At 36.9% G+C, this 27,781-nt stretch overlaps 7 protein-coding genes across 7 annotated transcripts; all 7 read right to left on the reverse strand.

The window, feature by feature from the left end:
- Positions 1–83: 83 nt before the first annotated feature.
- On the reverse strand, positions 84–2,303 carry LOC147297116 (uncharacterized protein At4g18257-like). Its single transcript, XM_086229258.1, has 3 exons — positions 1,911–2,303; positions 1,168–1,488; positions 84–473 (listed from the first exon to the last, which is right to left on the reverse strand). The coding sequence occupies exons 1-3, from the start codon at positions 2,192–2,194 to the stop codon at positions 314–316; spliced, it is 765 nt and encodes a 254-aa protein (XP_086085384.1). The 5' UTR covers positions 2,195–2,303; the 3' UTR covers positions 84–313.
- Positions 2,304–2,976: 673 nt separating this feature from the next.
- UREG (urease accessory protein G) lies at positions 2,977–5,710 on the reverse strand. Its single transcript, XM_086257668.1, has 6 exons — positions 5,388–5,710; positions 4,868–4,928; positions 4,381–4,582; positions 3,923–4,044; positions 3,683–3,787; positions 2,977–3,260 (listed from the first exon to the last, which is right to left on the reverse strand). The coding sequence occupies exons 1-6, from the start codon at positions 5,630–5,632 to the stop codon at positions 3,177–3,179; spliced, it is 819 nt and encodes a 272-aa protein (XP_086113794.1). The 5' UTR covers positions 5,633–5,710; the 3' UTR covers positions 2,977–3,176.
- Positions 5,711–5,938: 228 nt separating this feature from the next.
- Positions 5,939–8,421, reverse strand: LOC147297118 (Cytochrome b561/ferric reductase transmembrane protein family). The gene is made up of 4 exons (XM_086257680.1): positions 7,766–8,421; positions 7,485–7,649; positions 6,734–6,882; positions 5,939–6,632 (listed from the first exon to the last, which is right to left on the reverse strand). The coding sequence occupies exons 1-4, from the start codon at positions 7,901–7,903 to the stop codon at positions 6,287–6,289; spliced, it is 798 nt and encodes a 265-aa protein (XP_086113806.1). The 5' UTR covers positions 7,904–8,421; the 3' UTR covers positions 5,939–6,286.
- A 1,493-nt stretch (positions 8,422–9,914) lies between these two features.
- LOC147297119 (Ribosomal protein L18ae/LX family protein) lies at positions 9,915–11,704 on the reverse strand. Its single transcript, XM_086245508.1, has 4 exons — positions 11,582–11,704; positions 11,352–11,467; positions 11,197–11,260; positions 9,915–10,466 (listed from the first exon to the last, which is right to left on the reverse strand). Exons 1-4 carry the CDS (start codon positions 11,594–11,596, stop codon positions 10,125–10,127), a joined length of 537 nt encoding a protein of 178 aa, XP_086101634.1. The 5' UTR covers positions 11,597–11,704; the 3' UTR covers positions 9,915–10,124.
- Positions 11,705–12,457: 753 nt separating this feature from the next.
- On the reverse strand, positions 12,458–15,421 carry LOC147297120 (large ribosomal subunit protein eL20z-like). The gene is made up of 4 exons (XM_086245518.1): positions 15,090–15,421; positions 14,909–14,990; positions 13,942–14,056; positions 12,458–12,874 (listed from the first exon to the last, which is right to left on the reverse strand). The coding sequence occupies exons 1-4, from the start codon at positions 15,337–15,339 to the stop codon at positions 12,815–12,817; spliced, it is 507 nt and encodes a 168-aa protein (XP_086101644.1). The 5' UTR covers positions 15,340–15,421; the 3' UTR covers positions 12,458–12,814.
- Positions 15,422–20,523: 5,102 nt separating this feature from the next.
- Positions 20,524–22,059, reverse strand: LOC147297121 (cytochrome P450 710A11-like). The gene has a single exon (XM_086229773.1). The coding sequence runs from the start codon at positions 22,057–22,059 to the stop codon at positions 20,524–20,526; it is 1,536 nt and encodes a 511-aa protein (XP_086085899.1).
- A 1,999-nt stretch (positions 22,060–24,058) lies between these two features.
- LOC147297122 (small ribosomal subunit protein uS11x) lies at positions 24,059–26,943 on the reverse strand. The gene is made up of 6 exons (XM_086240766.1): positions 26,847–26,943; positions 26,066–26,185; positions 25,909–25,954; positions 25,418–25,503; positions 25,102–25,231; positions 24,059–24,313 (listed from the first exon to the last, which is right to left on the reverse strand). Exons 1-6 carry the CDS (start codon positions 26,847–26,849, stop codon positions 24,246–24,248), a joined length of 453 nt encoding a protein of 150 aa, XP_086096892.1. The 5' UTR covers positions 26,850–26,943; the 3' UTR covers positions 24,059–24,245.
- Between the last annotated feature and the right edge of the window lie 838 nt (positions 26,944–27,781).

The raw sequence follows: 27,781 nt of genomic DNA on the forward strand, positions 1-27,781 counted from the left end.
AAAAAAAAATTTCATCGCCAAAGTTCAGAGAGTGATAATTACATGATCATTCTAAAGACAAAAAATTATGTTACTTTTACTCATAATCAACTAATTGTCAAATCATATGATTTATATTAATAACTGTACATAAGTACAAGAAAAAAGAACTGCAAAGGGAGCTCTCTGATGGAATAAATTGATTGAATTTATTTCTTTTGTATCGTAACCCTGAGGTGAACAACAGGAACTCAGAATGGGGAAACTGTCACATGGTTTATGCCGGTGTACTCAAAATGACTACTAGAACATTGGAATCATCGCCTCCTACTTCTTATGTCTGTTCCTTATTTGATGCCGCTTTTAGTTTCTCCAGCTGTTTCCGTATATATGCCTGTTTCAATTTCTCACGACGAGCAGCTGCTTGCTCTTGCCTGCGCAATTTAAGCTCAGATGCCTTCTCCCTTGCTTGATTTGCGTCTTGATGAACTTCCCTGAAGAAAGGGAACCAATGACCAAAAATTGTGAGATGACCTTTCCAAGGTGTATAAAGGACTAGAATCGAGAAATAAGAGTCACTGTATATAAATGGAGAAACTCTATTATAAACAGGAAAATAGTGATAAGAAAAAAATAACCAACATAAAATGAACCTAAGCCAAACCACAGTTTCAATTATTGATGAAATAGATTCATAATTTTTGTCTCTAAATTCTAGTTCTTAAACTACATTTGCAAAACATTCTTTTATCTTTGGCAGGATAAGTCTCAAATCCATGTTTATTCACTTATTCAGCTGATTTGCTGCAAGAGCATCTTTCTATCTATTGGCACTTAAGTAATTCTACAGGATTTATGAAATCAGTTAAGAAATGGCAATTAGAAAACAGATACGTAAGTCAAGAAAGGTTCAAAGCATTCAGCTTAAGCAACTCATCAATAGCAGTGAGATTCTACTCCCAACCCAGTCCAAATATGAGTATCAGCTCAACTAATGCACCTTAGAGGCTTAGATGAGTAACAAGAGCAGCAAAAACCATATTAATTATGGCTAAATGTTAAAGATCAAGATTATTATAGACAGATGCATTCAACAAATGAAATATTTTTATTATTTGACTATTTTATGTTAATTAAATAGTCAAACAGCATAAATAATGTAGTACTGTTAAAATTTTGAATCCTTACCTCACAAAACGCTTGTATTCATCGTTGTCCATTGTTGCAGCTGCCCGCCCGAGACCAAATGATTTTGTGTTAAACAGCATAGAAGCATCACTCTCACCATCTTGATTCTGTGGTGATACTACATCAGACGAATCATGATGCTGAGTCTGCTGCGGCTCGTCCTGCTCAAGTCTCTTGCCAAAAAAATCAACACAGTACTTTTCCTTTTCTTCCTCATCAGATAGCTCTCCCCTTGCTAGCTTTTCATACAAAGCAGCCTTCTTCTCCAATGCCTCATAGCTGGCTGATCCATCATTAACTGCTTTCAGCTCAAGCTTGTCCCTGGATTTTAACCAAAAACACAATAATTGATATTCGCAGGAAGACAAATTAACAACTAGAGATAGATAATTAAACAGCAGTCAATCTTGTTTCCTAGAGTGATGATGAGATGGGCAAGTGAAAGTTTTTAGTTTAAACAAAGTAGAACGCACTGATGGACATTACTCAAAATGGAATATGTGATATACAACCTTCAATTTCTTCAAATAAATTAACAAGCACAAAAACTGCTGGCAACTGTTCCCAAAATAGAAAGCTCAACACCCCAAAAACTCATTACAATCAGATAAAAATGAGAACCCAAGTTGACCAAAACCCTAAACCTAGAATTATACCAATAGAAGAGAAAACCGAGCATAATTAAGGAAATGAAAATGAAAACCCAGAAAACAAATCGAGAAAAGAGAAAGAAAAGAACGTACTTGAGGGCACGGGCGTCGACGCCGGAGTTCTTGGAGGAGAAGGCGTCGTGGGTGGTGATCTTCTTCTTGGCGCGATGGAATTCGACGTCAGGGCCGTCGAGTTCCTTGGACTTCTTGGAGTCTTCCTGGGACTGATAGAGCTGGGCCTTCAGCTCCATTATCGAGGAGGCTCCGACGCCGGCGATGGGGCGGTGCTTCTTGGGCATGATGGAAGACTCCGTCAGCCATCCCAGCGATTCCACCACCACCCTCTTCTTCTTCGGCTCCTCCTCCTCCTCTCCCATTTCCAAAATTTCGAGATTGATTCTTGGGGTTCGTTCAGTTTTCTTCTGTTTCTTTTTGATTGATTGGGAACTCGGAATTCGTCTCTTAACACTCTTTTTTTGGTCGAAGTCTCTTAACACTCTGGTTGCTCGGACGGTGGTAAATTGGTAATGGACTCCACCGCCACGTAATGGCCCGGTCTATTCACGTCATTATTATTTTATTTTTATTTTTATTACAAAAAAATAAAATAAAAAAGGAATGCACGTTCATTATTAATATTATTATTATTTTGATTGGGCTCATTATTATTATTAATTTATTAGTTATCATTTTTCTTCCTTTTAAAAAAAAAAAATTTGGTCCATTTTTATTTAGGATTTTTAAGTTCTGAAGTCTGAACTTCTGATACATAGAAACTGAAAACTTTCCAAAAACAAAATTGGGATTTCTTGTTTTTGAAAATAAAAACTCATGTCTAATATTCTCTTATAGCCCTGTGACCCCTGTCCAAAGAGCACAGTTCTAGTAGCGGCAGTAGAAGTGTAGAACCATTCTTATATAATTATACATATAAAAAGAAATTTATATAATTATCTTGCGTGGGTGGTTTTTTCATGGAGACCAAATGGGGCTTTAAGGCATCCCACTGCAGAATGAAGACATAGCCCAATAACATCTTAAAAAGGTAAAATGTGAAGGCTTGAAGTTGAAGACATACAACTGAGTTACTGAGGCATCACATGGTAAGCAAGGGAGCATTCTTGTTCCATTTATAACTGGACTGAAACATATTTCTGCATGTTTTTCGAATCTTCTGTGCAACCATCATCTTTTCATTTCTTAATTAAGTTTCATACATCCAGAAACCAAACAGTGGAATGTGGTGTCAAACATTTAACATTCGTAAAGAAACAACGGAATTGAAGTCACATTTATTCTTAGATGTAAAGGCACAGAGACAATTGGAAAATGATACTGAAACCAAATTCAGCACAAAAGTCAGTGGCGCTTCTTCCCTGTTGCTACTTCCCAAGCCTGTAATACGTAGTTCACAATTTCCTCAACCCCATGCCCATGCTTCACCTGCATACACATCATGAACATGAAAATTCAACATTTTGGAGTAAGGAACAAGAAATATGAGGTTGAGGTGATATGATATGATATTCTTGTTGCATTGTGCCAGACATCAGATCAGACGTACAAAGAGAAATCATTCAAGAACTGCCTCCCTGATACAATTCGAAAAGAAACATTCCCAACATGATGGATTGGGGAGTGGGGACAAGGTTATAGTGTCTTGGTCGTGACACGGATGTATAATCACAGATGATATTACTACAGAAAATAGGAAAATACAGCTTGTATCACATTTCATGTTGAACAGATTTCATCTTAACAAAATACATTAGGGTAATTGTGCAACTCCAAATACAAAAGTAAAAATCTTAAGTTCTCATAATGTTTACAATTTAAAAACCAATTTAGTGGTGCAATCAACCAACCTGAGCAAAGACAAACGGCCCTCCATCTCGCATTCGAAGTGCATCACGCTCCATCACTGCCAGATCAGCTCCAACTGCTGCTGCAAGGTCAGTCTTGTTAATCACCTACAATCAAATTTTATCAAGTCATTCACATATGAATCCCTTATCATTTCATATCTGAAATTGATCAACATGACTGATAGACAGATATGGTATTCACAGAAACAGCAGCACCAGTGAATATCAGAAAACACATACTAGGAGGTCAGCTTGAGTGATGCCAGGGCCACCTTTTCGTGGAATTTTATCACCACCAGATACATCTATTATGTAAATGATATAGTCAGCCAGTTCCCTGCTGAAGTTCGCAGCTAAATTATCTGCACCCACACAAATTCAATTGGATAGTGTTTAAACAAAAAGGCTCGATTCAACCACACTGATTGATCGTTCACATCCAAAATGTCCCAATTTATGCAAAATAACCATTTCTGTCCTGACTTTAATTTTTTGAAAGCTTTCCATTAAACAACCTACAATTTCCTTCATACCTAATTCCAGATAACTCTATAAGCCCTTTAATTTCAAGTTTATTAGTGATGTACCAATACGACCATTATCACCATTAGTCATTTGCAATAATCAACCATAAATGATCAAGCCAGATCAGCTGAACATAAGCTATGGCCACTCATATAATTGCTTCTGGAAAATACCTCCGCCTGATTCACAAAGCAGTATGTCTGTCTTGTACAAGTTAGAAAGCTCCTCAAGAGGGCCTAGATTAATGCTGATGTCTTCACGAATTGCAGCATGTGGGCAGCCCCCAGTTTCCACGGCACGTATTCTTTCTTCAGGAAGTGCTCCATGCTTCACCAAGAACTCACCATCCTCTTTTGTGAATATATCATTTGTCACCTACAATTATTACATTTATTCCATCTTTCATTATGCAAGTTATTACATCCCACAAGCTAAAATTTAGGTATATAGGATTATCTGTAGCCTTGCCTCAATCAACTTGAATCGCAGGCTTAGTCTTTGCAGACATTAACAAATACTATGCATGATTTTAATATGATTTTATAAAGAAAATCCAAGACCAAAAGTAGAAGTTCACAAAATAATTTCAAGTATTTAGAACATCATAAAGACATAAACAATTAAATCTTTGAAATACTTCAAAAAAGAAAAGTTACTTACTGCAGCAAGACTGTACTTATCACGCAAAAGTTTGCACAGAGCCAACATCAAAGCAGTTTTCCTGTATGACATGAAGCAGCATTTCATCAACTCTCACTAAATGGTTTAATTTGTGCTAGCAATCCGATTTTCACGATCAAGAAAAACTGAGAAAGTAACCCAGGCAAGAATTTTGAACCAGGAAAAATCTGAAGTCATTGAAAATGACTCGAACAAAGATATTAAATATAGAAAACAGATGAGTCAAAAAGAGGAGATTATGACAGACAGACACACTGCTCACTGCTCAGTACTCATCAACAAAGCGCAAACCTGAGCTACCTACTAAATTCTACAGAGTGAAATAGTAAATACCCAAAACAGATAGAGACCCATAAGCTGAATAATTATGAAGTGTAAAGATCATTCATTTCTTAGCCTTTTTAAGCTAATAATACAATTGATGATTGTGATAATATATTTTCAATAATTAAAAAAAATGTAAATAAATTAAAGGCAAAAATGGGAGATACCCACTTACCCAGTACCAACTGGTCCACCAATACCAATAGTAAAAGCTCTTTCACTGAAATTCCTGGAGAGTAGTGGTGGAGCTCTTCTGCTGAAGTAGCCAGGGGAGTAAATGGGTTCGTGTGAGTGTGGTGCCAGCCCATCATGGCTATGGTACACCTTCCCATCTGGGCCTGTCCATGACTTTGTTTCTGAATTCCCATGGCTATGATCATGGTCGTGATGATCATGGTTGTGATGATGGTGGTCAGCCATTGACTACAGTCTTCAAAAGCTCGTTATGGGTCAAGAGAGGAGGAAGAAAGAGGCAACTGGTTGGTTTGGTTGGGCAGATACATTATCAGATGCCCTGGTAATTTAGTTTACCAAAACGCCCTTAGTTAATATTAGGGCAGTGAGAAACACTTGATAAAGCAGATGAGTTTTATTCTTGGAGTTGGTGACGTAAGATATGTGAAACATTCTTCATAATTTTTCTCAAAGATAACAAAGAAATAGTCTTCATACTGTAATTACCTTCATATATATGAGTGTTAAATAAATAAATATATGTTTACAAACTATATGATATTATCATACAAAGCACTGAAGAATTACCCATCTTCTCCATTTCCACATATACATCATTTCCTAATGCCCATTGTCCCATCTAATCTAAAACTCCAAATGTCCACCGTCCACTCAAAAACTACTTGAAAAAGAAGAAATTAATAAAGATTAAACAGTGCCCTGTCCATACTCTACTTTTTTATGCATGCACTCCATCACATTTTGTAAAACTCACCAAGAGTTACACACTTACACGGGAGCATGCATAAAAAAACAAAACAAATGAGAGCACTCACAAACAAAAGGAAAGAGAGAGATGGACAAACAGACTAAAAGGTAACAAAATAAGAGAATCCCATGTTAGTCAAACAAGTTCTTGAGTGCATTGTGTTTGCCACATCGCAGCTGAGGCAACAACTCCTTTTGATTGTGCCTTTGAGTAACTTCTTCATCTTGGGTGGTTGGTTCAAGATTGCCTAAAATTACTCCTTGCTTTTGCATATACTCTCTTTTGTCTTGGAATAGATAATAGACAGCAATGAAAGACACCTCTGCTGTGAAAAGAACAGTCCAAAGCCCTGAGCTTCTCTGTGTTCTCTTATGGTAGGCATTCAAGCCAGTGTATATGTTGATGATCCCCACCAATGATATTACTGTCCCAAGCATCCAATGTGCCAAGTACCACAGACTTCTCTCTTTCTTCCCCCTATAAGAAACAAAGAAAGCCTCTCTTTTACTGAACTCTCCTGATGTATAGCTGACTCAAATGTGACTTTAACATGAAATGAATTATATATTAATTATTACCTGTGAGGCCTGAAAATTCCTATCAAGGCTTGTACCCAAATAGCACCATATAGTGCTAGACCTAGTCTTTGGTGATTGTTATTGAATGAGTTCTCAAAGTTTTTAACAGACATGACTGCTCCAGCTGTGGCAAGAAGCACTGACATGACCTGCCATAGATGAAAATTCAGAAGCTATAATATATAATAAATGATGGGTTAACATGCAAGCCTAAATTATTGTGAGGGCACAGAAATTATGCGGGTGTATGGTGTAGCAGATCATAGTGATGATGATCTGCTCTATACATCTATATAAAATAGAAATGATATTAGAGGGTTTAATTTTCTAACTTAATCAAAGAGAAGTAAGTAAAGAATTGATTAGTGTATGATTTTGCTAAGTTATAGGAGACCAATTCATGGATGAAGTACCAAGAAAAAACATACTTCTCTTGATGTTCAAGTAATCATGCATGATAATTATTGATAAATGTGGTTAAATACTTAAATTATTTTTCAATTTTTAAATGATTAAATGGAGGAACAGAGAATTTTTTAAGGAAAAGAATTGTGTACAAGTGTATAACATCATTAAAGTTAAAGTGGGTGTTATGATGATGAGGATTGAAGACAAAGATCAAACTAGAAAGATTATTGCACACCTTGTCACTCAGAATTAGCATGAATGAAATGGTAATTAATGGATAATTTCCATTAGTATTCTTAGATAATTTCCAGAACACTGAGAAAAATAGGAAAGAAGAACTTGCCTGCAGAATAACATGAAAATAGAAGAGAACTTTGGCCCTTATTGTCCCACGTTCCTCTCTAACAGACATTCTGATGGTAAGTATTCCAAGAGGCATTAAGAACCCCATTGACAACCATGAGAGGATCCCATGAACTGTAACATTAGATGTCATCTGAGGACTCAACTGCAAAATAACAATCCAAGAAGGAGAATTAGCTAGCTAATTACTAGCAGAACAAAAACAAATGATTCATCAGATTAAAAGAGCCTGAAGGAAAACAAAACAAAACAAAAACATGCCTTGTGAAAGTTATCTTTGATGCGCTTGTGACTGCTGGGGTGGTTGGCCTCTTCCTGGGATGAGCAACAAACTAATGGTAGAAGAAGAACATAATATGCAGAAATAGCTAAAGAGACTAGCTTGTGATAAGTTTGCATTCTTGATTAGTTGATCAATATCCGAGTGAAACAAGGCCAAAAGATCACTCTCTCTATCTCTACACTTTCAGTTTTTCATCATGATCTTAATTTGTGAAGGCACTTTAAGCATATATATGTAGCTGTAATTTGGATGGTTTTCGAGATGATTTGGAGAAGAAAAAGTCACATGTACATCAACTTTTCAAGACTGAATTTGCTTTATAGACGAGAATGTGGTATGATTAGTGAATATTACAAAACAGAATACCGTATTACCATATATGTGCTGTAATAGACATGTGGCATGGGTACTTCAATTCATGGTAGTTGGTGTGAGAGAGAAGATATACAGAGATAAAAGAAAGGGAGGAAAAAGGTGGTCAAGGAGGGTATGAATATTAGGTAGCTAGTTTCAAATTATTCTCATTCATCAAAGTGAAAGTGAGGTTGACAGTTGAAATTTCCAGGCTTTCTGGTTTTATATATATAAAGGGTAAAGTTACAAAGACGAATTACAGAACACTAGAAAAGGGCCAAAGTTGTAATGGGTGGAGAGCTTGCATAGTGGGGAAAAAAGACTCACCGACACCTTGCATAGTTGCATGTCATGATTCTCCTTCAAATTGAAAATAGAAATAGCTTAACTGGAGAGGCCTCTAGCTAAGACCATATATGACCAATGGGCAGTAAAGCCTATATCAGTTCCTAAGCTAGCTAGGTGTTGTAGTACTTGTTGCTACCATTCTTTCAATAACACATGTCACGGGATTTTCATGAGTAAAGGCCAATATGATGAGCAGTATATTGACATGTGGTTGTGTGTGGATATATATGCCAGGCACAGTGCAACTTTTGGGGCTGGTGAAATCCAACATACTCAATACCACCAACGCAATACTGTCTCCTCTTAAATTAGATGAAAGCTATCAAACTAAAAGGTGATGATGACAAAGATCACTCGCCATGCAATACTGTCTGTTCTCATGTTCTTACATTCTCTGTAAATCTCATAAGACCCAGGATCAAGGTTTTAAAAGAACTGATTCTTCAAGGGAACTGTTACAGTACACTATAATTACAGATAGAAACAATGAGATTCCTTGATTGAGAATTTGAGAAAGTCCACGAAAAGTAAAGGAGTGTGCATCTTTTAGTTAATAAGTCCACAGAGAGTGACAATCAAGTGGGTAAACATCACATCACAGGTCCACAGTGTTAAATAATTATTACCATTGCTTTTTTTTTTTTTTTTTTAATCCCTTTTAATCCTTAAAAAGAGACAAAAGGGGATGATCGAAGGTTTGGCAGGCATTGGCCTCAAAAAATAAGGTTTGGCAGGCAGTCTATATCTTCTTGATTCGATTCGACATCCTCTTTATTTGATTTTAAGTCATGTTAAAATGTATGTGTTGGATATGATGAATGAACATTTAGACCAATATATAAGCAAACCAAGTAATTACACAAAGGGAAATTTTCATAGGTAATTTAGACTTGGAAGAACATGCTTCCTAGAGCTTCCTTTCCAACTTTTTAGAGTTTAAAGACGGACGATTTCAACAACAAAGAATATTCCTACATTGTATATGACTAACACCCATTTAAGCCCCAAATAGGACCTAATATAGATAGCAAATTATCTAGTTCCAAACATCAGCAAAATCCATGCAAAAATTCTTCCTAGAGTCAGAAGGGAGTTGCACACTTTATCCCAAACCCTTCTGCTAAGTGCTAACAAAAACAAAAAATGAAATGACTACAATATCAAACTAAATAAAAATCAAAACCCTTATTTAATTCCCTTACCCACAGAGCAGACTACTCACCTTTGACGGCAAAAAGTTAACTTCATTAAGCCATCCAGTATCTAACACAACACCTAAATCAAACCTTTAAAAATTTTCAATATGTCAACAACATGCCAGCTAGCTTCAGCATTGGTATACAATCAGAAACAAAGCCTCAGCACCAAACAATCAGCGATAAACTAAAAATAAATCAAACATATAATTGAGAGAACAAATCAAAATTATGAGTGAAAAAAGAGCAACCAAATTTCATAGTAAAACAAAAAAGGGATATTACCCCAAAGGTACTCCAACTTTTTGTCGCTCTACGATGATCAAAATAAAATAAATATCCAAAAAACATTGACTGAGGGTTCAGTTTCTACCAGAAATACTCAGAAATAGATCAAATTCTTAACCCCTCTTTTGACCTTGTTCATCAAATGACCAAGTTACATAAACAAGTTGGGCCTTGTTGCCTTGTATGTGGTCTTCAACTTCCTAGAAGGTGGCCTAACCTTCCTGAACACCAATGGGAACTTGATCTTGGAATTGTGGAATTGCTTGGTGCTTTCCCTCTTGCAAAGCTTAGCTGGGATGGTGGCAGTCTTGATGATTTGAATACAAGGGAACCTGACCCTGTGACGTGAAGCCATCTCAGTGTACATAGCCTCCACAGCCCCATTTAGAGTGGTGTCACGGTATTCCTTGTACATGTTGTGATAACCTGTCCTGCTTTGATACCGCAACCAAATACCATAGTTCTTGATGGTAGTTGGGTTCTTTTCAAAAATCTGCAAGCAATTCCAATAAAATAGAAAAAAACCAATTATCAAAAAAATGCATAACATAAATTGTAGCATAAAAAATCTCAACTCTCAAGTCAACAATTAGAACACAAAACAGATGATAGATAATAAAAGACTTGAATAAAAAGGCAATGTGCAGATAGAAGTGCTCTGCAAAGAAAAAACGGTTGCCCCTATCACATTAAAGTTCTAAACCATTCAAGACCGAAAATGAAATGAAAAATTAATTAAAGAGATAAAGCACCAACATGTCCGAATTCCTATGCATACTCCCGAAATGCAAATGCATTCCTATGCATACATTTCTCTGTAATCCTATGCACAATACATACAAACATGCACAAGTACAAATGTGCATAAAAATGGGAAGCCATGCTAACAGGAATAACAAGAGACAGTATGTACTTCAGGATAAATCCCAAAATGAGTGGACAGCAATAAGAAAAAACAAAAAAAAAAACCCAAAATGAACCCCCTAAAGTTCCTTAAACAATACTGTCCGGATACCTCGACCAACAAATGAAAGGGAAAACACAAAGATCTTTTAAATTTCTTTTTACAACAATATGTGGAAGAACAAAAAAATATATAATTAAACCACATTCCAGCATAGCAGAACAGCATTTACCAGAGAAGAGACTAATAAAAAGCCTAACTGATTGCAACTGAGAAAAAAAAATTAAGAAGAAATAATAAATAGAAATGAGAATAAAACCTCATTGATGGCAAGCACTTGGCCATTGCTCTTCTTGACCTTCTTCAGCTTCCTCAGGAAATACCTAACCCAATCAAATCAGCAAAAATTAAGAACAATCATGAATTCAACCATTATAACTTTGGGATCACTAAAGCTAAGGCTGAGGATTTTACCAGAACTTGGACTTGGCGCGAACCTCGTTGGTGGCCCAGAGCTTCATGCGGTAAATCTTGGGATGCTCATCTGTTTCCGAAGGCAGACCCCTCCCCACAACCTGGTACTGGTGGAACTGTAACACAAAAACGACACCGTTAATTGCAGCTCAAAACCCTAATCCTAACCGTAAACCTCCATTGTTAAAATAAGAGAGAGATCTGAGAATGAATAAGTTATGCAGGCTTACCCTGAAAACACCCATGTCTGAGAATTAGAGAAGACGGCTAGGATCTCTGAGACCTCTCTCTCCGCCCCAAACTCTCTGTCTCTCTCTCACACACTCTGATTGAAGCGCAGCCTAGGGTTTTTGTTTGCTTATATATGATATTGAAAATTTGAAACCCTAGTTCATGAAACAAGTGATTTGGGCTTTTTGGAAGGGTATGAGCCGCAGCCCTTACACTAACACTCGGCTCTCTAGATTTTGGGCTTGTAAGAAAGTACGGCCCGTTTGGCAACACAAAAATTTTATAAATTCTTCCAGCAAATAAAGTAAAATAAAAAACACTTTCTTTTCTATCATTAACATTTTTGTGTGTTACATTGACGGAAATTGAACATTGGACTTATCTTAAGTCTAACTAATTACTCTATGTTTTTGTTGTAATGTATATCTATTTTATTGGAAGAGATTTCAAATTCGAATATCTATTTTTTCAATAAAAACCGAAATATGAGATTAATTGCGGATATATGAACTCTTCGGCCATGAATTCTTTGCAAACCGTTGCAGAGCACGGTAAAATAATCAAAGTGGGAATGAGGGACTGCCATGGTAGGTGGTTGTAGACCAAGGTAAAATCATCGATAGGGTCGGGAATGGACTGCCAGAGCAGGGGGTTGCAGAGCACGGTGGATACAAACTCTTCAACACCCTTTTACAAGAATAAATTCTACCAATAACTTCATATTTTATTTGGACATAATATTCTTTAAATTGCAACACCATCAACTTATCAAAACACCAAAAAATGAGGAGTCCTTGAAAAATGAACTTGAGCAAAGCCAGGCAAAGGCCATTCATATGTAAGAGTGTATGATCAGACTACACCCTGTTTTAACAGGGACCGACTATGGCAACATATTGTAGATGCGGTCCAAAGTCCAAATATTATTTTCAGTAAAAGACCATGGCAATCTGGATTTATCACAAGATAATTGAATGAATCAGATTACAGCTGATTATTACGTATTATACATTGCTTCCCTCCCTTTGTATTAATATTTTCCCTAGTTTGTATATACTATGAATGCATTGCTTACAAATTCGAGAAAACAGAGAAACCAAATGACTAGATACAAACAACCAGTACTCTGTCAAGTACATGTAGAAACAAGACAAACCAACATGGATAATTGACCATAGCCATCCAACTGCTTCTTTGAATGCAGGGTACAAACCACAAAATCATGTTTGAAGTCACCAGGAGTGAGTACCCTTCGTTACACCAAGCGTAACAGCAATCAGGGCAAGTATAGACTGAAATGCAAACACATAGAATTCCATGTGAGATAAAACCTCACTTCTTAGCAACCAAGAAAGAGAAATACACAATTTCCACAAAAGAAAAAGAGAGAATGAGAACTATTAAGTAGGCAATATAAGGATGCATAAAAGATGTGCTAAAACACGTGGGAAAAACCGCAATTACAATTCTCAAAATAAACACAAGTATAACAGGTATTCTCAAACATGTAAACAGCATTACCCTAATGGCTAATAACACTCGAAATTAGCAAGGTGTGCACATAGCAAAACACGTTCAAAACAAATAGACCATGTCTTATCATTGAAATATGGTGCTTGAAAGAAACAACAAATCCCTGGAATTGTATGGAGCTTAAAACAGGCAGACTGGATTGCAAATAGAGTGCAAGCACACAAATCAAGCAGGACTATCAGGGTTCAGATGAATTGTGTGCTAAGACACACTTAACTAGGGACGAAAACTTTCCACCATGGGTAGCCAAGATTGCAGGCCTTGCTATGGGAACAATGAACAAGCAATGAAAGTAACAACCAGCATGATAAGACCTACATCCTTTGAGGAAATCCAAAAAGGATAGGACCTTTTCAGATTCAAAGGTGAACCTCTTGTATCACCAAAGCTGTAGAAATCAGAGTGTTTCATGATTTTCATGTTTTTAAACTTCTTTAATTGAGGAATAAAAACTCATAAAGTCAAATTAGCGACAGATAAAATTCATAATCAAAACCATGGTCTTATCCAAAATTCCAACTCTCCAATAATATGCTAAATTCAGATAAGTCGTGAAGCTTATGGGATGAGTTTCCATTTATGTGACTAGAATATTAACCACGGCTAGATATGTATACTGCCAGTCTGTACCATTGGTTGCAAATTTAAGAATGTGAAGCAATTGCCATTTCGTGAACATAGAACTGTTCTTGTTTCAAAATTATAACAACCAACAAAATTACTTGTGGAAATCCATCATTACAAAATAACCACAACAGTTAATTACACAACCAGATATTATTATAAGAAAACATTCTTTAGCATATGAAATGGAATGAACACTTACAGCTATTGTGCATGCTACATATCCAGGTTTTTCTCTGTAGTCCACCCGCACACAAAGTAAAATAAAAGCTCCAACATACCATGGGAATCCCCCAATAAAGAACCCGGCTAAAAACCTTCAGAGAAAGTCAAAGTGTAATCTGTCAGTCACAGCCATCCAGAAGAATGCTCATCAAATTATGTTTAAAGTCAAAGATTGAAAATATAAAAGTACATAACTGTGCATCTCAAAGGTTTTTCCTTGCCAAAATCCTATGATCTAATTTCTAAACTAGCAAAACTCCTTAAATTTTGAAATCCATTACTTGTTTCAAGAAATTATCATCCCACTATGAAATGTTTCCTGTAAGCACATCTTGTGTCCAAGTTTCCAACTATGTGAACTGTTTAGGCACCAATGGCAAGCATCAAATTTCCTTAGCCAGAGCGGCACAGTTTGGTGGTGACTCACAAATGACTACTACTGATGAACCACTGAACCATAAGCAGATCTACTAAAAAGCAAAAAAGCAAGAATGCAATCATATAATGGACAGACAATATACCTAGTCGAAAAATCTCATGACTTGTTTGGGAAGGGAAAGAATATCATCTCTTATCAAAATGAAAATTCTACGATTTGATTTCACAACAGTATTTGACTTATACTTAGACTCTGTCATGTTTATAAGGTGGTTACTATAATTTGTACCCCACACATACTACTGTTCAGACCAGAAGATCAGTCTATTTTAGCTTGGTTTTGATGCCCATAGCTCTCCATTTCAATTCTTGATAAGTCTTGCATATATTTAATATGTTCTATGGGATTTTCTCTACATCACCAATATAACTAATACCCAACACGCGTATATGCAACAGGATCAAAGTTACTTGAGTTTTCTTTAATTCCCTAAAACACACAACCAATTAACCAAACAAAGAAAAGAAATGATGGGATAAAGATTGAATGTGAATTAACAACTTACAAGAACCAACCCATGCCAATGCCACAGCAAGGAAGGCGGGGTTCCCTCACAGGTCTCCCCTCCACAACAGCATAGCCTTGAACTACATGAACCACATCAAAAACAAAACCATGAGCAAGAAATGAAGAAAAATAAATGCGTTATCGATCAGCAACTGTTCATGGAGACCTCGAAATCGTACCTGTTACGGATTGGTATCCATGGTGCTGATGGTGATGGTGTTGGTGACGTGGAGGCAATGGGGGACGGCCGGTGGAACCTACAGGGGGAACCGGCTGAGGAAAACCGACGACCGGCTCGGTCGGTGGCTGCTGCGGAGCCGACGGAGGCGGAGGAGGGTAGTAGTTGGCGACGCCTTGGAAGGTGCCGTAGTACTGTTGGCTCTGCTGGTCGCCGCCGGCGAGTTCTCTGCTCTTGGAATCGTCGCTCATTTTTTCGATCCGAATTGAGTTTGGGGACGGTGGAGGGTTCGATTCGATAGGCGGTGGCTTTCAGTTACTTGGATAGCTCAGCTGGCAGCCTACCAACCTGGCATTGTGGCAGTTACTAGTATCGTTTTGCTGGACTGTGATCCGTTTCCCTTTGTCATTTGGGCTCTATTTGTTTTGGGCCTCCTCATCCTATCTAGGCCTGCTTCCCTCGGGCCAGCTCATCTCAACTATAGTTAAGGAAAGGGAAAAAATTTCAAACAGGACACCTAGTTTGGGGTCAATCTTAGTTTAGGATACCAGTTTGGGTTTGTGCTAGTTTAGGACACATATTTAGGATTTGTATTAATGTGGGACAATCCGTCAACTCCGTTAAACTCCGTTAAAATGAGGGATAATTTGGAAATTTTATATTTTAAAACAAAAAAATAAATAAAAAAAAAATTTTACCACTAAAAAGATCAAGACTTTTTTTTTTTTTAGGAAAAAAAATCATTAAAAAGTTTAAAACTAAAAAAAGTCAACATTTCAAAAAGATTAAAACTAAAAACCCACAAAAACATAAAATTACATAACAACAAAAAAACAGAAAATGAAAAAAAAAATTACCCAAAGCCAAATCTGGCTGGGCTTGCTGCTGGAAGGGGATCGGGGTGGGGAGGAAGGGGGGAAGAGAGGAGAGTGGGTTTTGGGTGGGATTTGTGGGTTCTGAGTGTTTGAGCGTAGATGATTTGAAGCTAAATCCAACATCAAAACCATGAGCAGGTGGTGGGCTGGAGCTATCGACACTGCCAAGGAAATAATCACAACAACTCCATAATTTTACTCAAAAAATTTATGCATACACATTTATTAGTGATCTGTATGTGTCTTTTGTGTTTCTTTCCCAGCTAACATTTTAATTAAGGATGAATATATAATTTTGCAGAAAAAATCAGAAGAAGAAGAAGCAACTCGAAGTCCCTAGAGCATAGGACTGGGATGGGCCTGTTGCTGGGAGGGGATTGGGTGGGGAGGAAGGGGGAAGAGAGGAGAGTGAGTTTTGGGTTATGGGTTTCGGGTGGGTATGTTGGTTCTGGGTTTCGGGGGTTTTGGGTTATGAGTTTCAGTGGTGCTGGTGGCAGAGGGTGAGTGGAAAGGGGATCGGGGTGGGGAGGAAATGGGGAAGAGAGGAGAGTGGGTTTTGGGTTTTGGGTTTCGGGTGGGTTTGTGGGTTCTGGGTTTCAGGGGTTTTGGGTTATGGGTTTCAATGGTGCTGGTGGCAGAGGTTGAATGGAGAGGGGAGGGGAGAGAGAGTGAGGCAGAGAAAGAAAGTGAGGGGTGGGTTTCAGTGGGAAGCAGGGGGAGGGTCGGCGATGGAGAAGAGATAGGAAAGGGGCGCCAGCTGGAGAGAAAGGGAGGGAGAAGAGAAGGAAAGAGAAATGGGCTCGGGGTGGGGGGAAGAAGAAGAAGAAGAAGAAGAAAAAGAAGGGAAAAGGTGAGGGTGAGGGAAGAATCAGAAGAAAAAGAAGAGAGGAGGGGATGTGTGTACAGGGATGGGGATGGAGCTGGGAGAGAGATCGAGAGAGAGACGGTGAGTTCTGGGTTGGGTGGAGATGAGATTGAGAGATCGAGAGATCGAGAGAGGTGAGAGATGAGAATTTTCACAAATCATAAAATTAGTTTTAAATATTTTAATTTATTTTTAGTATTAATGGTTTTAGTTTTTTAGTGGTAACCTTTTTGTTTTTTTTTTGTTTTTAAAATATAAAATGTCCAAATTATCCCTCATTTTAACGGAGATTTTAACGGAGTTTAACGGAGTTGACGGATTGTCCCACATTAATACAAATCCTAAATATGTGTCCTAAACTAGCACAAACCCAAACTGGTATCCTAAACTAAGATTGACCCCAAACTAGGTGTCCTGTTTGAACATTTTTCCCTTAAGGAAACTCTATTACCAACTATTATATATAATAAGTTATGACAAGCTCTCTAAATTTAACTTAGTTAACAATTTAATATGAAACTAATTACCCTTTTGGATCCACCACATGAGTAATCTCATAATCCAAATCATTCATTTTTTATGCCTCACTTCAAATATCATTATTGTAAAAATAAACTAAATCGAAAACTATTTAGTCATTTAAGTACGATCAAATAAATACTATATTTCAATAAAAGCGTGTAAATGGTTATTATTATAACCAAATAGCTAAAAAACTTTCAATTTGGAAGATTTTTTATAAAGATCATCTTTGAAATATAACATAAATAATAAGCCGAATTATAAAATTATATCATGTGTTGAGCTCAAAATAGTAGTTAAATTTATGTTAACCTACTAATTAGTTAGTCAGTTAGCTGTAGAGTAGTTTTAATTAAGTTATAATTCATTAAGTGGAAAATGACTAACTCATTGGAAGAAATTTTTGAGGAGCATGAAACGTCATGTCAATCAAATCAATATTATTGCCAAAACTGTGGATGCAAATATACGATATATCCGCAATCCAATAATCGATGTGGGACTTACACAAATATATTTCACGTTCTATGTTATATCATTTTCATATATTTATAGGATAGCTCATTTTGAAAGTCGTCACATAGTGAGTGATAATACTTTGTTGAATTTTAGTCTCAAACATCATTCCCCTAATTGGCCAATCACCGTTTTCTTTTGTCTTCACCATTTTACATCACTTTTAAAATTTTATAGAGTATTCTGTTCATAAATTTATAATATTTGAGTTTGTAATGCATAGATATAAGTAAAAAAGTATATCAGATAATTAAAGAAAAAATTTTGTGCCCTAGTAGAAAATTAAAGAAAAGAATTTGAGTATAGATCAATACATAAACTCTTTACATTTGTGTTTGAATTGGGGCCTTGAAATTAGTCCCGGAGAAGACTTTATGGCTATGTTTGGAAGGCAGGATATGTCTGGACAGCACAAAAGAGTAAAAATCTCATTGGAATGCATATTTTCTGGTGGAGGAAGAAAAAGGTAGAGATGGCCAAAATAAATTATGAGTGAAGAAATTCCGTCCTGAAATAATCCATGTGTTTGGAGGTGACAATTGTCGTGAACTCTTATGGATACTTTTTTTAACATTTGGCCATCTTTACGTCTTCTTCCTTCACCAGAAATAGGTGATTCATTATGATATTTTTACTACTTAATGCTGTGTAGACCTGTGTCCAAACAAAGTCTCTTAGTACCTAATGGGCAATGGACACCTAAAAGACTGGATCCCAATTAACCAATGAATTCTCGTCGTTTTGCTGGTAATCAATCTGATTTGATATATATATATATATATATATATATATATATAACATTGATTGTCCAACTCCAACAGAATCAGATACTTCATTGGTGCCAAGTGCGAACAGTGCATCTCCCACTAAATTAGAATAATATACGATTTTTAAAAAATTGCTATATATTGTAAGAGGATGTTGTGTGTTCGTGCCACTAGCACTCGCCAATATGATTTAGGTCAGTCCAAAATGGTCTTTAATGCACTCAATAAGCAATATTGGATATATTAAAATTTCGTTTGTTTATATTTAAATTTTAATAGCATTTACCAACATAATATATTTCTTTAAGACATAAAATTTGGGATTTGTGTAAATTCTTTATTGATTGGCATTGAAACCGTGACAGGTCTAAGGCACAGACCTGGGAGCTAGAGTAGGGTGTTCGAATCTACAACACATGGCACACATGCATGCACTGCCCAGCCCTCTACGTCTCTATGTACGTACTGCGGAATGTGCGAAAAACAGAAAATTGCTCACTTGTCGATGCCAATACCATTCGCGATTGGGGAATTTTAATATGTTAATTAATTCAGGCAAAAAAAAATTGTTAATTAATTGACTCGTACGTATATACGTATAGACATACATACAACTGTCTTCTCTCTCTCTCTCTCTCTCTCTCTCTCTCTCTCTCTCTCTCTCTCTCTCGCATTTAATAGCAACGTACCTAGAAATTCCCTACTCTTCACGGATCAACTTTATTTATTGAGAAATACTAAATATCATCTTTTCTCGTCTGTTGAAGTAAAGTATGGTCTTGTTGCCTCAATGTAGTAATGCCTGTTTCTTGCCATGTTATATAATAATATGAGTTTTATTTCAGCAAACAAATGTATAAGAAGGACGATATATTTTGCCTCTTACACTATATATATATATATATATGTTTGATCATGCAACACGCGGACAATGCCGATTGAGCAAGTAAAGAATAAAATAGGCAACGATCAAACCCACAAGCAAAGATTTTTAATTATTAATTCAAGCATGAATTAAGTTGATGAATTGATGTCTTAATTAGCTAGGTAGCATAGTCTAGCTGTAGATAACAACCTTAAAATCAGGTTAGCATAGATAGACACTGAATAGATCAAGTTTATTGATCAAAATCATTATAAGGAAGAGAATTACAAGCAAGGTTGAAAGAGACCAAGAAGCCCAAATTGTTGGGCATGCAAGTGAACAATTAATGACTTAGACGGGGAACTCGATCTTCCTCTTCTAAGTGGTCGATCAATCATACACAAATAGACATGGACAGATAGTCACAATCAGCATTCATCCTATATAATATATATACTTTAAGCTTATATTTATATGGCAGTCAAAATCATGATCACATTCATATTCAATGTGTCCCACATAATTAATGGCAAAATATCTTAATTCTTTGTAATTGCAGAAACTGTGTACGTGATGTACGTATATGTATTGGGCTCACATGCCGTAGCATATATCATGAATTCCACATTGACCATATTTACAAATTTCTCTTTGTGTTGGGCTCACATGCCGTAGCATAAATCATGCCGTAACAATAAAATAACATTGCATGGTCCAGCCTATCACAATTCACGATTCATGACCAAAGACAATAAAATAACATTACTCGATTATCTTCTTAATAAATAATTAAACAAATTACACCCATATTCTTTTTTTATTTCATTCTCCGCAGTCCGACTCACATCCCAATTATCCACCAAAATCGAAATCACCCAGCAGTACACACTTCCAATACCTAAAAATGATAAAAGAAAAAACAAACACGTCGTTCTCGTGGTTTGACTTCTACCCTTCCAAAAGGTTGTAAACCTTAAAACAAAACAAAGAAAAAGCAACAGCTAGGGGTATTTTTGTCATTTCATTCATGGCAAAGACAGGACGGGGAATCGTGTGCACCGCGGGGATAGAAAAACCTTGCAATCGTCTTTGGGGCAGATGGTCGGGACGAAAGCGATGTCATCACAGCCGTCCGTTCTGTGCCTCTTGAACTCGAGCAAAGTGGAGAACATGGCGATGAAGAGGACGAGGTGGTTCAAAGCGTACCTCTGGCCCACACACTGGTGGGCCCCGGCCCCAAACGCCAGGTAATTCTTCTTGTAAATCCGGTCCTCCTGCCTCTCCTCCGAGAAACGGTCCGGATCGAACCGCTCCGGCTCGGTAAACCCCTGGAAGCACGACTCGTACGCCGAAGGGAACACAATCGTGCCCTTGGGGATCGTGTAGGTCTCGGTCAAAGGGAAGTCAACGGCAGCAATGTGAGGGACCAGCGTCGCCGGAGCTCGGTACCTGACGACCTCACGCGCTACCGCGTGCGTGTACTTCATTTGCGCCAGCTGCTCCGCCGTGATCAGCGAGTCCGAATCCGGCGACCATATCCCGGCGACCTCGTGGCGGACTTTGGCCAGAACCTCCGGGTGTGAGTCGAGCAGCGTCACTGCCCATAGCAGTGACGAAGTGGAGGCGTCCTGAGCCGCGAAGAGGAAGTCAAAGAGGTGTACACCGATCTCGACGTCGCTGATGTGAGCTGGCTCCGGTAAACCGGCTTGAGCCGCTGTTCGGAGCTCTTGAACCGTGTGGTGCATCCAGAAATCAATGAGACACGTAGGCTCTTCGTCTCCATTCTCCATTTTTGCTTTACTTTGTTTGGCACAGGTGCCGAGTGTTTGAACGAGTCGCTCCACGGCGAGTCTCGCGTTTCGGAAGGCGGTCCCGGGGAGGTCAATGGGGAGCTTGAGAAGTCCGACATTGAAAAAATTGTAATCAAATTTGAATATCTGGCGGGCCTGGGAGCCCAAGTAGGGCCCAACGAAGACAGTCTGAGAAGTGTCAAGGTTCATGTCTCGGACTAAAAAGCGCAGCGTGATGGGATTGGGTTGGGCCTGGGCCGAGAGAAGGGCCCAGTTGTGGAGGTGACGGAGGATTATAATCTGCTGGAGGGCGGTGTAGGTGGCGAGGGCCTTAGGGGTGAAGTTGGGGGCGATCCGACGGCGGAGATCTTTGTGGGGCTGGCCGGTCATGTAGATGAGGTTATGGTCGCCAAAGAGCTTTTTGCCGAAGGGGTGGCCCACAAGAGTGAAAGCGTCGGGGCGGACATTGGCGAAGACCTTGTGGGAGAGGTGGGTGTCACGGAGGAAGAGGATGAAGTTGCCGATGAGGTAGTTGGCGGAGAAGCCGAGGGCGGATGAGTTGGCGAGAGCGGATTGGTGGTCCCAAAAGTGGGTTGGGTTGCGGATGAGTGAGATTGCGTTGCCGAGAAATGGGAGGACGAGGGGTGGGCCCGGAACGCTGCGTTTCTTGTTGAGGTAAGAGATCTGTTCTAAGAGTAGGAGGAGTATAAGGAAGGAGATGAGGTACGGGGTGAGAGGGAGGAGGAGGGAGGTGAGGAAGAGGGACTTCATTTTTGTTAGTTGTTGTTAGAGACTTTGAGTTGTGTCACTCGTATGCATGTGTGTGTATATAGAAAGATTTTATGGAATGGAAGAAGGTGAGTGTGTGTGTATATATATATATATATATATATATAGAGAGAGAGAGAGAGAGAGAGAGAGAGAGAGAGAGAGAGAGAGAGAGAGAGAGAGAGAGAGAAGATAATAAATAGGACGGCGGAATGGGCTGAGATGGATCCACTCTAGCTGGGTAGCTGAGGAGGTGACTTGGCGCTGGACTGCCGGTGGATTAACTATGTTTACTGGATAAGTTATTTACACTTGCATCTTTGAGATTTTGCATTTTTTCACGTGCACTTTGGAGTTTCAAAAATCATTTTGAAGTTTCAAAACTGTTATACATAATTTTTACAGTAAAACAAAAATGATGAGAAGGTATGCATAAATACATACTAAGGGGGTGAAATAGTTTAATAAGATTATTCAAGGTGTAAGGTTCAACAACAATACAAATATCTTCTTTTTTGCTTTTTTTTTTTTTTTTTGTAGGGATTTATATACAATAATTTTAAAACCTCAAGAGGTATATGTGTAATTTTTAAAACTTCAATGGATATATATGAAAAGATGATATACTTCAAAAGGTGTAAGTATAAATAACTGGTCACTCGACACTAAATTCTTATTTATAAATATGCACACACACACACATATCTATATAAATACTCTAAAATTAACTGGTTCGTAAAACAATAGGACGTAACATGATCCAAATCATTTATATTTTAAATGCTCGTTCAAAGATTAATCTTGCACAAAAACTAAATTGAATATCATTAAGTATCACAGTCAGTAAAATACATAATGTGATTCGAAAAGAAAACAAGATGAATTAAAACTCATTATAAACAAAGAGTTTTGAGTGCCAACATGTTGACATGAGAATGTAGTGTGGATTAATAGGCAAAGGAGACAAATCGATTATCGCATTAAAACGCAAGAGAGTTAATTACTTTAGGATGTAAAACGCAAAATGAATTGAGTAGTAACTAATCTGTAGTACAAAATTCTACACTAAAGCAATAATGTTGGAGGATTCTCACCTAAAACAACCTCTATATATTTTGGGGCTCCTGCACGTTCCAAACTTTGTTTCGGGGATTGTTTGTGTCTACTTTGTATGGGAAAGCACACTTTGGTGTTTTATCGATGGGTTTTCATATGCTTCGGACTTTGGAGAAGCCAGTTTTATCGACGATGGAAAAAGATAGTTGCCTTTTTAACTTCCCATAGTTTTGCATTGTCTTGTTCTCCTGTCAGTCAGTGCATGGGGTTGTCGTTATTTTATACCATGAAAGAAAGTGGTTTACAAATCGTACATCAAACTGTGTTTGTGTATCCGTGTCATATTCAATTATCATAATTTCTTTTTTCTACAAAATTAATCATGCACATTATATAATGCTTGGGTGCAACTCAATGTATGACTACAACAAGTGGGTTTGGAATTGAATAATTCTTGGCAGAAAGAAAGAAAGAAAAAAAAAAAAAAAAACCTTTCCCTACAAAAAAGAATAGGCACCATTTGCCAATTATTTTTCTCACCTCTCATTTTCATTTCATCTTAAACTAAAATCACAAAAGAAAGGCTTTGTAGTTAAAAGGTTGGGTCAGAACCAACCAATTCTCCCAAACTTTTTCAATGCGGTAAGCCTTTGTTTGTGAGAAGCATAAACAATTCTAAGATACCGGCCCCTTTTTTTCTTCCCAAAATATTAAAAAATGTCGATTAAAAATTATACGTAAAAGACCAAATTCAAGAAATGGTTATTAACTAAAGAACGAAATCCATAATGTGTAGATGTTGCAATGGGCAATAATAATGAAACGATATAACCAGCAACATAAAGTCAGAAAAGGGACCTACAAGGCTAGAAAGAGATGCAACGTGCAAGATAACCCACGCACATAGCATTAAAAATTTAAAACCATATGGATAATGGGACAAAACTTCAATAAGAGTTCAACAACTCTTTCTAAATAAATTGGAAATAAATCTTTTTGCAAAAACATAGAAGCTACATATCAGTTTCAAAAATGGAAAGTAAGAGGGCCAGTTTAAGGGGTCCCATAATCCAACTCAGAGGTACTGCAACAACCATGACATAAACTTCTCTGGCCAGAAAAGAAGAGCAAGCTTACAGCCTTCTTCCTCTTCTACCACCCTTTCTACGGGTGCTATCAGTAGGAATGGGGGTTACATCCTCTGCAACACAAAAATTAATAAAATAAAAGTCAAGTCACATAGTTGCAACATCAAAGTAGATCTCAAGATAAAGAGGAAATCGGGAGATGTATTATCACCATAACCTCTCATATAAGATATTTCAAACAAATATTTGGACAGTCTCAACATCAACAAATACACTTAAAAGGTTCCAACCAATATTTGAATTAAGGCTTACAAAAATGAATATATACAATTACCAAAAAAGGGAGAGAGGAAGAGGTTGAGCGGTTGCAGCATGATAAAGACACTAAAGATTAACTTCCATGCAATTCCTATTTTTCTTTTAAATTTTAGAAGACTTATTCAATCCATTTCACTTTGAACAATTTCATTAGGAATAAGCAGCAAGTTTTTTTTTTCTTCCATTACCCCTTATTTATCACCTGCCTTACATATATAATATGTCCCAAACTTTATAGAATCCTCTTAAAACCACTATGTCAAAATTCAGCCCAGGCAGACATTTTACAAACTTAATATCAACACAAATTACCACAATTTACAAGTAACAATATACATTCAAAAGCCAAATTCAGTAAGTTTTTAACATATACACCAAACAAAGCTCAAGCAAGCTAGATCAGTTGACCAGGAACGTGCCCACGACAAATTACCAGATATCAATAATATTAATTTTCATCGATATATGCATATTCTAGAGAGCATACTTAAAATTATGTAAACAGTAAAGGCACTGAAATTGGTTTTAAGTTGGTACCCATTTTAATAATATGAAAAGTTACTTCAAGAAAATATGGGTTTACCTATACGACCAATTCTCATTCCAGAACGAGCCAGAGCACGGAGAGCAGACTGGGCCCCTGGACCAGGTGTCTTGGTCTTGTTACCACCAGTAGCACGGAGCTTAATATGAAGAGCAGTAATGCCTAATTCCTGCTTCATTAAAATTAAAACTTATGAAAAAATAGTATAAAGCAAAAAAAGAACAATGCATGGAGCTTGTAATGATAAGATCAACATCCAAGTTCCAAGATAATAGACCAAATGAATAACTCAACACAATATGTTTGAACATTTAAAAAAAAAAGGCTTAAGAATATATTAAAAGTGGATGAAGACCTTGCATCTCTGTGAAACATCCTGGGCTGCAAGCATGGCTGCATATGGGGAAGACTCATCTCTGTCAGCTTTCACCTTCATTCCACCTGTATTTAAAGAAAGCAGATTTTATTTAATGAAACGCAACGAACAGCTATTCTTTTGCAAAAACATCTAAACATAATGAATTAACCAATAACCTAGGATGCTATGACTCAAATCAAATGTTCCCACACACTACGTAATCAAGTTCACAGGTGTTGCAAGCAGAAACCAAGGGAGTGATAAATAGCCCTCTACTTTGTTCGAATCCAGAACTGATGGGCTCAGAATTTTCCATGGTCCTACTACAAGTATACTGCTAACTTATGTGTATTACACATTCTTTGCAATAAAACTAATATAAATACCAATAAAATGCACAATGCTCCCAAACAACATGAGCTCATGGTGTTTAAGAAAGAAAAGTTGGTATTAGTGGATATCATTAACAGAAGACCAAAATTACTTACCGGTGATGCGGACTAAGGTTTCTCTTCCTGACAGATCTGTCACATGCTGAAACTCAAACAAGAAAGAAATATTAAAATGAAAATTCATACATTCTAACAGACAGAAAGACCAACTAAATTATACATACTGTTCCTAACAAAAGACAAATTTACTTACGATGAATGTGTCATTAAACGAAGCATAAATATGGGCTACTCCAAAGACATGTTCTCCCTCTCTAACAGCAGGACCAAGGGTAACATTTTCTTCTTTTGGCTCCCTAGTCTTCCTCCTTGACTGTAACACTCAATAATATAAATACATATCAAAATCAAGAACTAGCTCTGACAATCCAAAGATGATTACAATAGACATAAACTACAAACAAAAATAATTGAGCATATACAACACAGTGCACACTCATTAGGTCAATAAACAAATCTTATACAAAGACAAAACAATTCCACTCAATGGATTTGCTTTCTGGGCCTATACAGGATTCGAAAACAAAAAATTAAACCACTCCACTGCCTTTAACAATATTTCTCAACTCCAAAACCATAAAATTAACAGATATCACATTCTAAGATATACAAATGATAGAAAAACACAGTATCTGTAACACAGCTCTGTATTAATCCGATACTTGGTTACATTGCCCTTAGACTGCGATTTACTGAATTTAGAACCCATTAATCAAATTTTAATTAAAAAAGAAAACAATTTTCAACCTTAAGAAATTGCACACAGTGACAGTACATTTGAAAGACAAGTCAAAATCAAAACATGCGCACAAGGAACAAAAAATTTAAGAATCCGAAACCAAGCAACAATAAGCTGAAACACTGGGGATCTATAAACACCATTAAAGCTCGCAAACTGAATTGGGTACACAGAGACCGATCAATCTAAGACAAACTACTTGAAAGAACACAGATTGGATTCAAGATTTGCTTACCATGATTGCGAAACGGGTGGATTGGGGTCTAGGATTTCGAGGAGGCACTTCGCGCTTTTGTTGTAAAAACCCTACGGAGAAGAATGATGCGTGCGTGTCTGCTTGATTTTATATCAGCGAAAAAATTAGGGTTTTGTGTGATGAAGTAAAGACTTGGATTTTACACAAATGGCCTTTGATTTATACTATATTGTAATAATCTACCTGTAGTTTTGGAATTTCTACTTTTTCCCCCCATAATTTATTTTACTTTTCGCTAATGATATTGTTTTTGTCGTTGGCATGAATCTTAAATGATATTTACAGAAATAATAATGCTAGTTGTCCCACATTTTTTTTTTCCACATTTGTATCTCACCTGATGTGTCATTATTTTACTGGAAGGGTATTTCATTTTTCATTTTTAGGTTTTATTTTTTAATTTTTAATTTTTAGTGTTCAATGTATGAATGCCATGTAAGATGATATAAAATTGTGGTATAAAAATATGGTAAGTGCAGCATTACTGTTGCAGAAACCATCTTCATAATGATAAGAGTGCTGTTTTTGGGCAGGATTGACTTTCAAAATTAACACACAAAAAAGATATACAATATGTCAATATCTTATTAACACATACCTTAATCTACTTTTTTTGGCCACTATATCTTAATCTACTTTAGTAATTCATGTTTGTAGAGAAAAGTTGCATAGTAATTTTTACTTTTTTTTTTTTTTTTTTACATATAAATGTAGTGAAAACTAACTCAAAATATAATAACTTGACAAGCATGACATTATATGATGTAACCTATACTATATTACTATTCGTGTTAGGTATTAATATGTGGTCTAATAGTATTTCTTTCTAGAAAGGTTGGAGAGGCTTCAAGTTTAAATCAACCTCCTCCCAATATTTAAAAAAATAAGTCCTGTTAGTTATTCATCAAATCAGC

The sequence above is a fragment of the Dryas octopetala genome, chromosome 1, assembly GCF_963921425.1.
Source record: "Dryas octopetala chromosome 1, drDryOcto1.1, whole genome shotgun sequence".
NCBI lineage: Eukaryota > Viridiplantae > Streptophyta > Magnoliopsida > Rosales > Rosaceae > Dryas > Dryas octopetala.

Bases quoted from the DNA above. Each gene is read 5' to 3' on its own strand.
- LOC147297119 (XM_086245508.1), bottom strand. The intron at 11,261-11,351 runs GTAAAATCCTCA...TGATTGGGTTAG, and splicing joins CGCGCCAAGTCCAAGTTCTG to GTATTTCCTGAGGAAGCTGA. The intron at 10,467-11,196 runs GTTTTATTCTCA...AATTGCTTGCAG, and splicing joins AAGTGCTTGCCATCAATGAG to ATTTTTGAAAAGAACCCAAC.
- LOC147297116 (XM_086229258.1), bottom strand. From the start codon at position 2,194: ATGGGAGAGGAGGAGGAGGAGCCGAAGAAGAAGAGGGTGGTGGTGGAA. The intron at 1,489-1,910 runs GTACGTTCTTTT...GTTAAAATCCAG, and splicing joins GTCGACGCCCGTGCCCTCAA to GGACAAGCTTGAGCTGAAAG. The intron at 474-1,167 runs GTAAGGATTCAA...CCCTTTCTTCAG, and splicing joins GAATACAAGCGTTTTGTGAG to GGAAGTTCATCAAGACGCAA.
- LOC147297121 (XM_086229773.1), bottom strand. From the start codon at position 22,059: ATGAAGTCCCTCTTCCTCACCTCCCTCCTCCTCCCTCTCACCCCGTAC.
- LOC147297120 (XM_086245518.1), bottom strand. From the start codon at position 15,339: ATGAGCGACGATTCCAAGAGCAGAGAACTCGCCGGCGGCGACCAGCAG. The intron at 14,991-15,089 runs GTACGATTTCGA...TGGTTCATGTAG, and splicing joins TGGATACCAATCCGTAACAG to TTCAAGGCTATGCTGTTGTG. The intron at 14,057-14,908 runs GTAAGTTGTTAA...CTTTCTCTGAAG, and splicing joins ATTGGCATGGGTTGGTTCTT to GTTTTTAGCCGGGTTCTTTA.
- LOC147297118 (XM_086257680.1), bottom strand. From the start codon at position 7,903: ATGCAAACTTATCACAAGCTAGTCTCTTTAGCTATTTCTGCATATTAT. The intron at 7,650-7,765 runs GCATGTTTTTGT...GTTATTTTGCAG, and splicing joins TCAAAGATAACTTTCACAAG to TTGAGTCCTCAGATGACATC. The intron at 6,633-6,733 runs GTAATAATTAAT...TGTTTCTTATAG, and splicing joins GGAATTTTCAGGCCTCACAG to GGGGAAGAAAGAGAGAAGTC.
- LOC147297122 (XM_086240766.1), bottom strand. The intron at 25,504-25,908 runs GTAAGTAATTTT...CTTTAAATACAG, and splicing joins AACCTTAGTCCGCATCACCG to GTGGAATGAAGGTGAAAGCT. The intron at 24,314-25,101 runs GTAAACCCATAT...TTTGTGTTGCAG, and splicing joins AATGAGAATTGGTCGTATAG to AGGATGTAACCCCCATTCCT.
- UREG (XM_086257668.1), bottom strand. From the start codon at position 5,632: ATGGCTGACCACCATCATCACAACCATGATCATCACGACCATGATCAT. The intron at 4,045-4,380 runs GTATTTTCCAGA...GTGTGGGTGCAG, and splicing joins GCTTTGTGAATCAGGCGGAG to ATAATTTAGCTGCGAACTTC. The intron at 3,261-3,682 runs GTTGGTTGATTG...ATGTGTATGCAG, and splicing joins GGCCGTTTGTCTTTGCTCAG to GTGAAGCATGGGCATGGGGT.